Source organism: Candoia aspera, chromosome 1 (assembly GCF_035149785.1).
Source record: "Candoia aspera isolate rCanAsp1 chromosome 1, rCanAsp1.hap2, whole genome shotgun sequence".
Taxonomy (NCBI): Eukaryota; Metazoa; Chordata; class Lepidosauria; order Squamata; family Boidae; genus Candoia; species Candoia aspera.
Window position 1 is genome coordinate 130,318,679 of NC_086153.1, and position 15,861 is coordinate 130,334,539.

Here is a 15,861-nt window from a genome sequence, read left to right on the forward strand (position 1 = left end):
ACTGAGTGCAGAATTCAGCATCCTGAAAACTTCACTGTTCATTTTCTAAAATAACCAGTGAACCAGTCTTTAGGGACATGGATTTAATATGAGCATATATCCCAACTCTTTTTTTACATCTATCAAAATCAGAATAAATTATGAACAACAGGAACTGTTCTCGATATATATTAAATAAAATAATACATATTGGCTTAATTTTACATAGGCTATAAAGTTTGGGCATAGCATTTTATTTTTCTCCAGAATAAAACACACACAACACTCGGGAATACCTTGCTGTTGTAATGATAAACTCTCATTATCTGGGGGGAGGTGGGAAGAACCAGGAATTTAAAGAGACACTGAATTCAAATAATCATGGTGTCACTAGGATCTGAAGTTACTTTGCCCTGCTAATAAAGAGGAGAGGTTATCTTTGGGGATGAGCAGGATGCCATTTTTATAAGTTCTGATCAGACTCCACATTAGACCACCATGGCACTTTTACTAGCTCAGATCCATTTATTTATTTGCTTTAATTTGCATAGAAATGTTGCAATAATCAAGCTCGATTTTTTTTTTTTTGCTAGCCTTTTAGAAAAAAAAGTCCTCGAAATGGAAAGCAAACACATATCCCAACTACAGTCAATGAAAGAAGAGAAAGATAAGCTTCAGTCGCTTGTTTCCAGACAGAACTCCATAATAGAAGAACTAGAGAAACAGCTAGTCAATGCTACTGCTAACAACTCATTCCTGCAAAAGCAGCAACATGACCTGAGGGAAACTGTGCAAAACTTGTTTTCTATGATTTCTACGCCACAACGTAAGTAAAGTAAAGTAGAAGACACAGTCACTGTTATCCTGATAATGTAGAAGACATGGACACCAATCTTGGGATACTAGACAATTGCTTTTGGTTAGCATTTTTTCCCCCCCTGCAATTTCCCTCGGCTTCAAATCCTCCCTTCCCACAATCACCCTCAGCTTCTTTCTTAATGTAAAACCTAATTATAATAGGTTTGTATTGATTTAGGAAGGTTTTATTCCCTACCTATTCCCTAACCACATATTGGGAATAAAGAAAGGATTAAGAGTGGCCAAACCACCCTGAGTTTGGCACCAATGTTAAATCTTGGGAGTCTTCTATGTGTGGGTGTTAAACCTCATACCATACTAATATGGAAAATAGTAAACTAGTGGGTCATTCAGAGGGACAGAGCAATCTCTGACACTGTAAGAATGTAACCACAAAGGACTGGATTCTGCCAAATACAATCCTGTGTGTTCTCCAGTATCAGAATTAAAATAATTGTTTGATTCTTTCTAGCTTTGTGTGTGTGTTTCACTGTTTCAGCAACCCCTCCAAATAAAATATTTCCTCACCAAAAGAAATGCTATTTGTTGGCAAAGTCAATTTATTCGCTAATGAAATACTCATAGATGTAGGTGCTGAATGTAGATCGAGAATTGAACAAGAGGGAGTTATCAACAGATGTAGGGCATCTCTAAATTCTAATCCATTACAGAAAACTTAAAATATGAAATCCAAATAGCCAGCTAGGACTAAGCATGTTCACCAGTGGCAGGGGTATCCCCGGAATATAGTCAAAAATATACGTAAAAAACAGGCAGAACAGTGTGACCAAAGTTCTGTTTTTTACCTGTGTCACACATGTGACATGCATAACAAGCAGGCAGAGCTTCAATTGTGCTGTCATGGCTACCATCTTGACTTTTTTTTAACCCTACCCTGTGGACATTCCTGCTCAGGGGGCATGGAATGGTGGGCTGCTGATTTGAGGCAAGGGAAATGGGAGCAGAATAGAACAAAATATTCTGAAAGAAGGTATGTCTGATTAAATGACAATCTGAACAAGAACTTTCCACACCTTGCCACTTTGTCGAGGGTCTGACTTGTGTTTATAAGTATTCCACAACAAATTCATAAGATATTTGTTTTCTTTAAGGAAGTTGATTCTGCCCTATTAGTCTTACAGTTTAAAAATAGTTTCTTAGAGAACTTCTGAAACTGCTAATGTTTTTGCTGATGTTATGTCTTAAGTAGTGCACAAACAAGTAAACAAACCATGTTGGCTTCAGCACCAATGTGGAAAAAAATATCCTGAACATTTGCCAGTGTCAAGAGGGCTAAGTTCTAACTATCAAAGAAGTGTGGAAAAACAATTAAATGACTGGAAGCAACCTTGCATTGTAAGGAAACTAGATTTATGGATCTTACTTAAACAGTAAACAGTTTGAAAAGGCTGGAATAAATGGTGTGGACTGGTGGAGAGGGGGCAGGTGGAGAAAATGGTATATAGATCAGATCTACATCATGGCTGAATTTAAGAGATTTTTACAACAGCTCTCTTAATGTGTTTTTGCGTTTTGCTTTTTAGCATCCAAGAATGCCTTGGTCACTGGAAAAGAACAGATCAGTTTCAAAGACTGCTCAGAAGCATTCAAAATGGGGTTTACAGCAAGTGGTATCTACACATTAATTATATCTAATACAGGTGAAGAAAAAAAGGTATTACATTCTCTTGGTTACATTTATCAGAATGGGGAACTCTTTCAGTATCAGAAATATTTTTATATAAGTTAAAAAACTTAATCACTTAACTTTCAAGGTTAGAAAAAGGAAGCAATAGCTCTCCTTCTTCATGCTGTGCAGAGAGCTATGCAGAATCTTACTCTCAGGTTAACAGAAGATATTGCGAATTATTACCTTAAGTCCAGTTCTGATCAGAGATACTATCTTTAGCATATAGTAGAATGTCAACCCTATGCAACCCTATGCATTTCAAAGTGTGTTTGGGTTTCTATATTAGCACTATGCTGCTATATAAATATATTTTAAAAACTGTCTCAAAGTGGGTTCAGTGTTAGGCCAACTATTAGGCAGGATGATTGATGGTACAATTTTTATTCCCAGACCTGCTACAATGAGTACAATGATTATGGTGTTTAGACTGCCATAATACTCTTTTTACTTGCAGAAGTTTAATGGATTATCCCAGCCTTAGGAGAGTAATCCATCAAGCACTATTACTGCTTAGCCTTCATTAATTTTGATGCAACTTGCCTGGAGTCCCACATAATACTCCTGGAAAACTGAAGTTCTGCAGAAACAGTCCTAGTAGATTTCATTCTGCCCATGGAAACACCAAAATGTCATTACCTTTTTAGGGAAAATATTGATGACCTTTTTGTAAGACCAGGATTTACAGTGCGTGCTATTGATGTTGTTTTATATTATATTTTGGGCAGAGAAACAAAATTGCCTTTTATTTGCCAGACTGTGGCTGTTTATGTTTTGATCTTTTCCTGTCAATGCACACTCTGGCCTCTCAAGGGACTTATAAACACTGCAGCACAATGTACGTTACTAATCTTGTTTTCTTCCCCCCTACAAGCTTTCATTAGGAAGTGCAATGCAAAATTGACATACATACTTTCTTATTGAAGATATACTACTGTGCTATTGTTAACATCATCTTGCTTTCCTTATTTCTTAAATTACAAAATAATGGCTAAATACCTTGTATTTTTGTATGAAACTCAGGAAGAAGTATAGATGGTGTAACATGAGTTCGTTTCTGAAATAGTTGGCCTGCATGCCTTTCATAAATACCTCAAGATGCAGAAGCTGTTAGCTCTGTGGGGTGGAGGATTACTGTTGAGAGACACAACCCAAAATCTCATTGGTCATATTTTTCCCCCCAGTTTTGACTTCTTCCTCAAATTTAGTGGACCACATTTATATATTATATTAAAATGCTACTCTGAGCAGTTTGGTATTTAGTGAATGTTATGGCTGTTTCAGGTCATTTACAATAAACACAGGAGACCCTCTTTCACTTTTCAATTCTTAGTTAGCTCCTTAATAGTCAAACAATTCAGTCCTCTTTAGATAACCAAAGAGCCCTATTAAACATAACCCCTTAAACATCTTGTTAGAATTAGTCATGCATTTTTAAAGATAATATGCTTTATATGCCATTATATTTCTAATGGAAACCTTAATTATACAGGTTTTTGCCAATGAATGCTGTTTTTTCATTTTCAGCTGGTAGGTATTCCCCAAAACAACCAGAAAAAGATTTCAAAAACAACAACAGAAGTGTTTTGGAAACTAAAATTGGCAGTGAAATACAGGATCTGCTTGATGGAGAGCTAGACAGTATTCACAGTCACTTCAGGAACACGTTTTCATTATATGTGCTCATAGAAACAGACATAACACTACAGACCCTGACCCAAAGCTGGAGATGATGCTTAGAAAGTTTCCCAGTACTGTTCAAAGCAGACACAGAGAGAAACCTGATTGCTTGTTTATGTGCAAGTACTACTGGAGTACGGTGCCACACTTCTACGTCTCAGTACTGTTTCTCTGTACAGTGCATAATATTCTTTAGTACATACTTATTATACTCTTACATGATTATGGGAAACTATTTTTATATCACAAAGGAAATTAAAAAATAGATGAGCAAGCAAATTTTGCCTCCCCTAAATAGGCATAGGTAACAAAACTTAAATTGGATAAAATGAATTAATTGAGTAATAATTTCTATACCTATACTGACAGACATATTGTGATATGGAGACGGCTGGAGGAGGCTGGACAATTATTCAGCGACGTTTAGATGGCAGTGTAGATTTTGATCGAACATGGGCCGAATATAAAATGGTAAGCAGAACAATGTGATAAATTCAATGAACTCTGAATACACTTCTAAGCATTCTTGATTAGACTCTGAATAAATCTCTTGGTGTTCTGAATGACATAGTCTCACTCTGACCAATTTGTAATTTTAAAACATTTTCCAGCATTAATATCCAAGAATCTTTTCACTGGAGAAGCCAGAAAATTAAACCTACAGCCTTTTGCTTGTTAGGCCGTGGCCTGTACTGTTGAGCTATAATATGAGAGATAAACAGCACTTAATAGAGATAAATACTGTGTTTACCCATTATTCTGGGCTGTGAATCTCAGAGTTCTAGCATTTACTCTGGGATGGGTTTTCTTTGAATGAGGTCACAGGAGATCTAGCAGCATTTTATAGTATCTGCATTTATTTACAAATATATATTTTAGAAATATGTAGATGGAGGCCTACAGTACCAGTGCACAACAGATACTGCTCCCCTTTCAGATTTATAGAGGAACCATTAATACTATGGGATTCATACATTGACATCCTCAGTGCTTCTTTTCTCACTTCCATTGCTGTCCCCAGTGGACTGCTGGTTTTTTTTTTAAACTTGAATATAGGCCTGACTTCCGCTCCGGCTTCTGCCTACTTTGGATAAACATGGCTGAGTTATATCTACCCATGCCCTGGGCTCTCATTGTTATTGGACATCCCTTGAGTACTATCACCTGAATGTTACAGGCTATTAATAATCTTTTTCAAGATTATTGTCTCAAAGAATGTCATTGGATGATACAGCAACCTTAAAACTGCAGTAAGAAAATTGGAGGAATCTCAAGAATCATCTCAACCACCTCCTTCCTACTTACAACTCTTTGTTTCCCTAACACTTGAGTACTATTACCTGTTAATGGAGGAAAATACATGAGACAATTGTGTTCTAAAAGGAAATATATAAATTGTATATACAGTAGATTGTCTATTAACACAGCAAAATGTTTAAAAAAACATAGGTGATCTTTTTTTATGGCAATTTCCTCCCAGAGCTAACAATAAATGGTTCCACTTGGTTTTCCCATTTCTAAATCTGGGCTTGTTCACTTTTCCAAAATGGAGAAATTCAGAAGGCTTGATCACAATTAAGATGACTTCTTATTTTTTCAAAGGTGTGAAGTGCTGACCTCAACATGAAACAAAACTAATATATTTAAATATCTAATTTGGATTACAGGGATTTGGGAATCCTTCTGGAGAATACTGGCTAGGAAATGAATTGGTTTCTCAGCTAACAAACCAGAAGCAGTATGTTCTGAAAATACAATTGAAAGATTGGGAAGGAAATGAGGCATATTCCTTATATGAGCATTTCTCCTTAGCAAGTGAAGAACTAAAATACAGGTAAGTCAGCATAGAAAAGAGTGCGAAGTTGTTCTTACATGATGTTAATTACTAACTGCAATAATGCTATTTGCATGCCATACTTGGGTACATAGAACTGGGAAGGAGGGTCAGCTGTTTTGTGGAAAATGCGTTGAAGAGACCTATCTCCTATATTATTCCTCTACTCAGAGCCTAGCATGATTATTCGTTTTAAGAAAATTGGAGTAGACAGTTTTCATTTTACCTGATCCTCAGTCACTGGTGCATAATTTTCCAATTTCATAATTTTGTGATCAGTAATCACAGTGCTTTAAAGAGAAAGATAGATGCACTCAAATTGTGGGGCTGGAGACGACTACTACACATCTCATGGACAGCGAAGATTACCATTAAAAAGCAATATATTAGTTTTGCATTATTAAAAATTACCAAAACTTACTTACAAATTGACTTAGGAAGAGAGCAGTTAACTTACAAGCAATCCTGAACTCCCTGAATGCCAACCAAAGGGGAGGACAATAACTTGGCAGCCCAATGAGCAAGAAAAGCTCTATTGGCAGAAGCCAGTTCACCAACGAGTCTCCAAAGGGGACTGTTTCAAAGTTGGTGCAAGAAAGAAATAGACCCAAGATCCCTTTTCTTCACTGAGAGGGCCCAAAGATTTGATCTGATTTGCCCAGAATTGGTTCCTCTGTGGTGGCCCGAGAAGTGGAATATGTAATTCCCACTTTTCCCAGTGGAACTAATGGGACGAGAATAGCATCAAAGTGGTGATGAAGGAAAAGAAAATATTCTCATTACAGAAACCTTTTGTCCTGCAAACAATTTGTATGTATCTTTAGTTTCCCCTTCCCCTGCTTCCAACCCCAAGCAAGTTTAGGGTTAGGATTGCTCTATTAAGCTTTTACTGTGTAACTGCAATATCATACAGAAGTCAGAGGTCCTTTATGACTAGGAAGCAAAAATAAAAATACTCACCTGGAAATAGTTGAGCTGTATAACAGAGATTATGTTCACAAAGACAACTTTTGGAAAAGATGTTATTACTCCAATCCCTTTATAACATTAAAAATAATTTCTACACATGCATATGCAAATATACTTCCTTCTGAAATGCAACCAACTTGCTGTTACATGTGCCCACAGACACATCCCTCCACAGTATATACTGAAACTGAGTGGCCCTAACTGGAAAGTCCAAAAAACATGGGTCACTGATTCAACCCACTTTTCTCTGCTTTCACCTCTATATGAATTCCAGAATGATAAAGGATTGGTATTGTTATATTAAGAGGACCAAAGCAGAATGAATAATAACAGCCTTTATCAGTAATTTCTTATGTATAGATTTCAAAGTATTTTCATGTTTAGTACATGCCACTTCTTACATACAGATTTCCAGAGCAGAAGCAACAGATTAAGACTTATTACCTCTACTTATTGTTGTTATTTTAAAGCTAGTTCAATAATTCAGGAGCAAATATATTAATCTTTTTTCAGAACGACATATGCTGTTGACAAAAACGTCCCTGGTGGACTCTCCAAATGCCAAATCGTAGGTTGTTAACTGGAGAAGGGAACAGGATACTTCTTGGAAAATATTTCCTTTCTACTGAAAAGCCGTTTCAACCACTTCCGCCTGTAATAATTTGTTTCCCATTTTTCTCTTGACAGAATCAGCCTTAAAGGACTTACGGGTACAGCAGGCAAAGTAAGCAGCATCAGTCAACCAGGAAATGGGTTTAGCACAAAGGATGCAGACAACGACAAATGCATCTGCAAATGTTCGCAAATGTTAACAGGAGGTAAGAGCAGCATTTTCTGTTCTCTTCCTATTCTCACACTTTTCCTATTTCTGTTGGCACTTTATCTATCCATAAAGTAAAAAGCAAATAAATTTGGTTATGCCAGCTGTTATAATAAAGTTGAAAAATAAGAATGAGTTGTCTAAGTAAACCAAAGCCAATCTACCAGGATATTATATTAGCAAGTCACACAGCCAGGCCTGGTTAGTACTTGGATGGGAGACTACCAGGAAATGCTGGGACTTTAGGCTAGATTGGGAAGCTGAAAAGCTTCCCAAAAGAAGCAGTGGCAAGCCACTTCTGTCATGTGGAAAGAAAACTACACAGATGAGTCTGTGAAGACACCAGGAGTTGAACTCATCTGGAAGGAGACTTTATGTTTTGACCAGCTCAAAATGTTGTAACTGTAAAAGTCATTTTTCAATGTCTTCTCTGGAGCAGCAGAGAAAATCTGAAAGGAGGAGGGTAAAGGAGGAGGTAAGCATAGTCCAATCAGTGTTCTTTTCACTCTTTTGCACCAGTGTAAGGCTATAATCACAGCATGAAACCATGAACTGGAAACTCAGGATGGCAAAGTGCCAAGGTCCATCACTCACACAGTTCTGAGAATGCCATCTAAGATACAGAGAAATGGTTCAGGACATTGGTGACAATTTAATCAGGTTTGGAAGATCTCAGAATTAACACACTGGCCCTGGCTCCCTGAGTTTACCTCCACATGACTGTCTTTAATAAAGAGAACCATCTGAGCCTACAAAGGCATTATTTCATTAGCATTAACATCAACATCAGCCACTGAACGAAATGCAGTGAAAAATTAAACAGATTTACTTGGAAAAAGTGAGAATAACAATGTAATACAGGAAAAGTACAGAATTGTACGGTGCCCTCTATCCATGTATACTCCACAGCATTTCTATTAAAGAGTTATAGCCAAATATATTTACTAATGAGTATATAGTACCTCAAAGATTAGTAGCAGCATACCTCTGAATAATAGTTGCTGGAGAACCGCAACAGTTAATACTGCTTTTTCTCTGGTGAGGCCTTCATTTTGGAACAGTTGCTGCTGGAATTGAGCCCCCTTCTTATTAGTTTAGACGGACACCGATGAACTATCTATTCACCCAAGGCATTTAGTTTTTAGTTTGGGTGTTTTTTTTAAATTACACATATGGTTTCTTATGTTTGTACAGTTATACTGTGAGTCCTTACAGAATAATTTGGGAGTGGGTGGCAAACAGCTTTGTAAAAACTGAAATAAATAAAAAATATGACTGGTGAGCTTCCCATAGCAGTTTGGTTGACTGCAGAGGGGAACAGGATGCTGGGCTTAGATAGGCATTTGATCTAATCTAATCTAGCGGATTGCATTTTGTATTCTTTTTTTTTAATAAGAGTTTTATTAAGTTTCAAGCAAAGATAAAAGCTACAGATAAACAACAAACTACAAAGAAAAAAAAGAAAAAACTAAAAAAGTGAAGAAACACAAGAGAAAATTTTTCAAAATTACAAAAAGAGGTGACTTCTGACTTTTAACAGAAAGAATATACAACGATTTTCCATAATCAATCCCTTATTCTATATTAAACCAAAATCACATTATTTCTACAAATCATTCCATTGGCACATTATAAAAATCACTAAATACAGTTGCTCCCTCCCCTTATATTAAAAGAAAAAATACATATATTTAAACCTAATCAACTTCCCCCCAAAGATAACATTTATTTATTTCCTTCCTACTACTATTCTATACATTCCTGTCTACTATAATAAAGATCAAACTAAAAAACATATAAATTGTCTGCCATTATACTTGATAATACAATTTTAATAATCTTAATCATATTAAACCCAAAACCAGACATTTATTATTTATTATAACTTAATAATCTTAATCCAAATCATTAAAGATAAATGAAATCAGCCAAATCCTGAAAGCAATCCAGATAAATATTCTTAAACCCTTATCGAACTTCAGAATAAACCAGAGCATTTACATACTTCCACAATGCGCATAGAGCTTTTTTCTTAAAGACATCGAACAGCCCAACTGCCCCCTCAAAAACTCCGACTTCTCTTCAGGAGACCTCCCATACACAATAAACCCTTCTTTTCCATGGCATTGCACTAGAAGATCAATTTCACTTATGGCTTGCAACTCGATCTCTCCCTTTAATTTCTTCAACTCAACTATCCGATCTTCATCCAGCATTTCAACAGAAGTCCCAATCTCACTCTTAGAAGAGACATTTCTGTCGCTGTTAAATTCCTCAGTTTAATCCACAACATCCCCAAACAGATGACACATTTTAGACCTCATATTTTCCATGATGTCCTGAATGCCTTGCATAAAAACTTGGTAGGAATCAGAAAGAATCTGTTTAAAATCTCAGTGGAAGTTAGAGAAAGTCTGTTTAAAATCCTCCATGTCTCACGAAGTGATTTTGGCACCCCCTAGGAGCTTAACCAGTAAAAGTCGACGATATGAAAGAATTCGGAAATGTGTTTACATAAGCGAAGTGAGATATGCAGACGGTTCCCCAGGGAACGTAGAAGCAGAAAGCTGAAAGTTCAAAACAGCTGATTCAACGTGTAGGAAAATTTATTTTCATTTTCAAACTTCAGATGCTAATATCTTCAAATTTAGTACAAAAATAATAACAGGGAGACAATTATCTACTTTTAATCCTCCTAATATTTGGAGGGAAAACAAAGTCCAACTTAAAAAGAATTTTAAAAAATTGATTCCCAAAATAATGATAAGCACCAAGAGAACCCGCTTCTCCTTGCTGTAGAAAGCCTGTTTTAGGGTACACATACTTAAAAGAAATATAAATTGGGTGATTTAGAAATAGGGTGGCCAGTCTTAGTGTCCCTTTAAGGTTACAGCACAGCGTGGAAATGGTGACGTCCCAACCTCCCAGCTAGCTCTTATCAGTTGAGTGCAAATGCTGTTTGCGATCTTCTGGCTGCAGGCAGCCATCTGGAGGACAGATGGGGTGATCCCTGTTTTCCTTTTTCTGGAAAAACACTCCTGGGCTTCAGGAAAAACCTGCCTGAGCGCAAAAAAAACTGCTGTGTTGTCACTTCTGCCCGCTAAGCCCACAGGCACAGCTGTTCAGTCCACCATGTCCCCACTGGAAGTCACATTTTGTATTCTTAACAAGGAACTAAGCTATATTTATAAAACCTGAATGCCTTGCATAAAAACTTGGTAGGAATCAGAAAGAATCTGTTTAAAATCTTGGTGGAAGTTAGAGAAAGTGTTTAAAATCCTCCCTGTCAATTAGGGTGCAATTATGAATAGTAATTATAGACTATAACTCTAATATGACAGAGCATATTAGTGTATAAAGATGTATAAAAACTACTGTATAAAAATCAGCTATCTAGTTTGGCACAGTCTACTATTTTTTAGAGAGAGCCAGTCTGGTGTAGTGATTAAGGCATCAGGCTAGAAGCTGGGGGACCATGAGTTCTAGTCCCGCCTTAGGCACAAAGCCAGCTGGGCGACTTTGGGCCAGTTGCTGTCTCTCAGCCTAAGGAAGGAGGCAATGGCAAGCCACTTCTGAAATCTTGCCAAGAAAATGCAGGGGCTTGTCCAGGCAGTTGCCAGGAGTCAACACTAACTCGAAGGGACCAAAAAAGAAAAAGACAAAGACAACAGACTGAATTACTATCACTCCTCATTACGAAGGATGTATGCAACTCTGAGAAATCTGTATCAGTTGCAGGTTTCCAGGTTGCCCACACAAATAGATAAAGCAATACGATCCATTGACATTTCACAAGTGGTGTCTAAGTATCTGTCATCTTCTGGTTATCCCTTCTTGACTGAGGGAAACAGCCACTACTGTGTTGTGGGAATGGCACCCAGTCCTAGAATACCCTGTAGAAGGGTTTTTTATTGTCCTCAGCTTTGAAGCTGTAATGAAATATTTTATTTTGCTTAAAATGTTCATGATATGTGTAAAGATACCATTGTTTTTTTCCTAGGCTTTGAAAGTATTTTTTTTACATTTTATTATAAGCTTCTTTGAAAAAAATTCAAGAGAGTATATATATCTTCATAAAAGAAAGAAACTAGTGATAATTGATTTGTCCTAATGACTTTTGCAGAACTGTCTTTCTCTGGGATTTAGGCAATAGATGGAATCACTCCAGATTTAATTTGGACCCCTATTAACTATAGACATATTACATTTTAAAGAATGTTCAACTTTGGGAGCCTGTAAACCTGAATCAGTTGCTGAATCAACTCAGTGCTGACAAACAATGGGGCATCTTACCCATCCAATGTAGCTCATTTGAGGCCTAAGTGGTAAACAAGGATCAAGATGGCTTCCAGAATACCAAACATTGGCTTTGAGAGCAGCCTCTTTCATGAGGCATTTCCTGTTTAGCTCTCTAAAGCAGTTACTGTCAGAAGGGTGCTCTGAATTAGCATTTGGAAGTTGAACCTTAGGTTGAAGAATGAGGTGGAAGTATGGAAAATATGTCAATTATATGTGAATATTCTAATTAATTGTTTTAAAAAATAAAGCTGTATGTCTAATTTACAAAATAAAAATAGAGTGCATCTGTTCCTCTTTCACACTTCCTTTTATTTCTATACAGGATGGTGGTTTGATGCATGTGGCCCTTCCAATCTAAATGGTCTATATTATCCACTGCGACAGAACACAAACAAATTTAAAGGGATTAAATGGTACTACTGGAAAGGAGCAGGCTATTCTCTCAAGGCCACAACTATGATGATCCGCCCAACAGATTTCTAAAAAGGTTCACACTTTTATGTTGGAAAATTATGCTGAAATAATTTTAACATACATTATTTGACAAGTATGAAAAACCACAGATGCACCATGACCAATTTTCCTGTCTGGACTATATGCATATGGATCCTACAGGAATCAGTGTGTTTCGAGTCTTGATTTCAGCATTGCTGAATTTCATCACAGTTCAGAGTCATGCAAGAAGAAATAACTAATGCCATAATGATTTTAAAAAGAGAATGTTAGAAGAATTCTGAAGAAGCTTAAGAACTTTGTTTTCATGAACATTTATGAAGTTTGTGCATAACTGGAACTGTGAAATATATCTAGATTATCTAAAATTTCTTCAGCCTTAAACGTTACTTATATCTTAACATGGAACTCTAATGGCTACCTTAAAAAGAGCACTGCTTTGTAAACTATACTGTATCTTATTCTTATTTCATGCTGTTCCTTGTAATTATGTAAATAATATTTTGTAATTAATTCTTATAATCAGATTCTTGCCTTTAGTAATCACACATTCAAGGATATTTGGTAGCACATGTTAGTATATTTAATAAGGCTGTATAAAAATATTTCTATATTTTACATGTCTTTTTTTTAAAAAACCCAATACTGAGTATATAACTGCTATTTTTATACCATACATATCAGATATTTTTATCAGTATTTTAAAGCTCAAAATATCCTTGCAATTTACAGAACTCTATATGTGAACTTCGTATAATGTATAAGAAAATTGGACTATTGTTCTTTCTTGTTCCTTTCTGTTATAATAATACCCTGTTAATTACAGTTTCTCAGTATTTTGGACACCTTAAAAAGATCTGCTTCTATTTACTCTAGCTGAAAGGGAAACTACTAATTAAAAGTTTGAAAGGGTGCACATCTCTTGAGGAACATTCATCTGGGATTGGTTGATATACAGTTACCTATCAAGATTCTCCATTGCTTATACTTTGATGTATGATAACCAGATCATTATCATATTCTATGATAAATTAAAAAGCAAAATCTTTATTACTTACAGGAGCTGCAGGGAAATCCACTGACAGTTCAAATGGTTCTTCAGAAATCCAATAGCCATGTTCCAGAGACCACAGAACCTGGACAGTGATGGAACCAAGCTAGAATTAATAGCTGTATTAGAAATGTGTAAAGTAGCCACTTTAAAAGATTAACAGCTGAATAGTTAGCATACTCAGGCTTTGTTTTATAGATCCCAGATAGCTATGCTTTAGATATGCCATGTGAAAGAAAACATTGCACACAATCTATTTTAGTTTATTGAAACTTCTCAGAAGTTTACTCTATAATAGAAACAGGCTTCTAAATTTGTGCACTATGCTCAGGCTGAAAAGAGATGTTTAAGGGCATGATTAATGGTGTGTGGAATTTGAATCTTTTTATATGTTTGTTTCAATCAACAGACCCTAATCATAAAGCTTTTTGGAAGCAAATTTGCTGTGTGAAGAAACAGGGAAATGTCTGTTCAAAGAAGCACAGCCCCAATGTCGTTTGAACCACTTGAAGCAGTTGTCCATTTTCTTCTTTATTAAATCATTTCTTGCCATAGCAACTTCATCAGTCTCAGAGCAGGGTTCAATCAATAAAACAACAGCTTTTAAAATATATGTAGAACCAGGCCATGCATCTTGGCCCCAGGGGCTTTGCAATGGGAGACCAAGCTTATTTGACAGTTTTGACTAGATGAACTGAAAATATTTGAGGAAACTGAAAATCTTAACTAGCTGGTTGGTAGATCTACATACATTATACTACTGTCCCTGTGTATCAGAGAAATTGATAAAAATCAGGGTTGTGTATCCAGCAACGAGACTATAAATACAACTGTTTTCCTTATATAGCCCACTGAATCTGCCGAAAACTATTCCGTATAAGTGAATTGGAGGACTTTCCAAGTCTTTAATTACAGCGGCTGCATCTAGGGAGGAGATGTGATGAAAACCAGAAAATTCTCAGCGTATAGGCTGAAGTGCCACCCACTTTTCTCAGTATTTCTTTAGACACTAGCCAGAATTTATCACTGTTTGGCCTAAGATTAATTAGTCCCAGAAATGCTAATTTGCTACAAAATAATTCCTTCGCAAAGCATACTTATGCACACAAAATGTCTCAATATCAATATTTTTTGTGCAAACCTGTTAACAAGTTCCAAATTCTCCACCCCCAAATCCATTTCTCAGTGCAAAACTGTACATGTGCAAAATAGGAGGAGAAACTGCAAAAATGCCATTCATCATTAGATCAGTGGTCAACAGCTGGCATGTTCAGAATAGTGATTTAATGTGCCCAGTCCCGGAAGGAACATTACAAAGAGACTATAACAAAAGATCAAAACAAATGCAGTTTAAAACCAGTCAATGACTTTTTCCACAGGAACAAAATGACATCCTTTGCAGTTATCTACTTAAATGTGCCATTTCCTCTATCGGCCCCTCTTTAAAAATTATAGTTTAAAAAATGAGTGTCCTCTTTCATATTTTTCACCTGTAAAAATATTTAATACTCTTATTATCTGAGGCAAGAGCATCATTAACAATGCCAAACACTTGCTGAATCTCCCTATACTCATATTTCCCATCAAATCAGACTAGAATGAATGGTCCTGAAGCATTAATGATTGGATAAGAAATTGAAATACTCTGCATATAATCTTGTCATGGTGAATTACCTGCTTATTTATAGACATATACATATTCCTTAATTGCAATACATCAGACAAAATGGTATTTCTGGTATCTTAATAGGATTCTGAGCAGATCACTTAAAGAAAATCAGTCTTGAGTTCTTTCTTCCATCATATATTTTGGGGCCAGCTCCCAGGAAAGAACAAGACAATGCAGTTTGTTCCTCATCTTAGCTCTAATGTTTACACCTGGAATAGATAGCTTTTTTCCTGGGCTTCATCACCAAATCTCTGGGACCTCTCTCCATTCCACCTGAAATATTTACTGGGTTTCACCCATACATCTCTAGAATCTTGTAGCAGGACCTGTCTAAATACTAAACATTTTGATTTCAAAAGTTGTCAGCTCTATATCTTGACCATGGCCCATATGCCTCTGTGCATTCAAGTCAGTCTGGATATTGGTAATAGGAAGCCAGTCAGTGAGAAAAATATTCAGTTTACAGGTGATACAAAGTAATCCTATATAATCAAATAGCCAAGCCAGTACTGAATAGTTAAACATGAGAAAGTAAACACCACACTATATAGCCCACCTCTTT

At 36.2% G+C, this 15,861-nt stretch overlaps 2 protein-coding genes across 2 annotated transcripts in view; one reads left to right on the forward strand and one right to left on the reverse strand.

The window, feature by feature from the left end:
• Positions 1-13,220, forward strand: part of ANGPT2 (angiopoietin 2) — a 44,131-nt gene extending 30,911 nt beyond the window's left edge. The window contains exons 4-9 of the mRNA XM_063313797.1: positions 573-805; positions 2,382-2,512; positions 4,574-4,675; positions 5,872-6,038; positions 7,695-7,825; positions 12,449-13,220. Coding sequence (XP_063169867.1) covers positions 573-805; positions 2,382-2,512; positions 4,574-4,675; positions 5,872-6,038; positions 7,695-7,825; positions 12,449-12,609 — 925 coding nt within the window. The 3' untranslated portion in view covers positions 12,610-13,220. The remainder of the gene's footprint in view (positions 1-572; positions 806-2,381; positions 2,513-4,573; positions 4,676-5,871; positions 6,039-7,694; positions 7,826-12,448) is intronic.
• The window catches only part of MCPH1 (microcephalin 1), a 107,664-nt gene that overhangs the window by 66,679 nt on the left and 25,124 nt on the right, over positions 1-15,861 (reverse strand). The window contains exon 12 of the mRNA XM_063313727.1: positions 13,638-13,715. Coding sequence (XP_063169797.1) covers positions 13,638-13,715 — 78 coding nt within the window. The remainder of the gene's footprint in view (positions 1-13,637; positions 13,716-15,861) is intronic.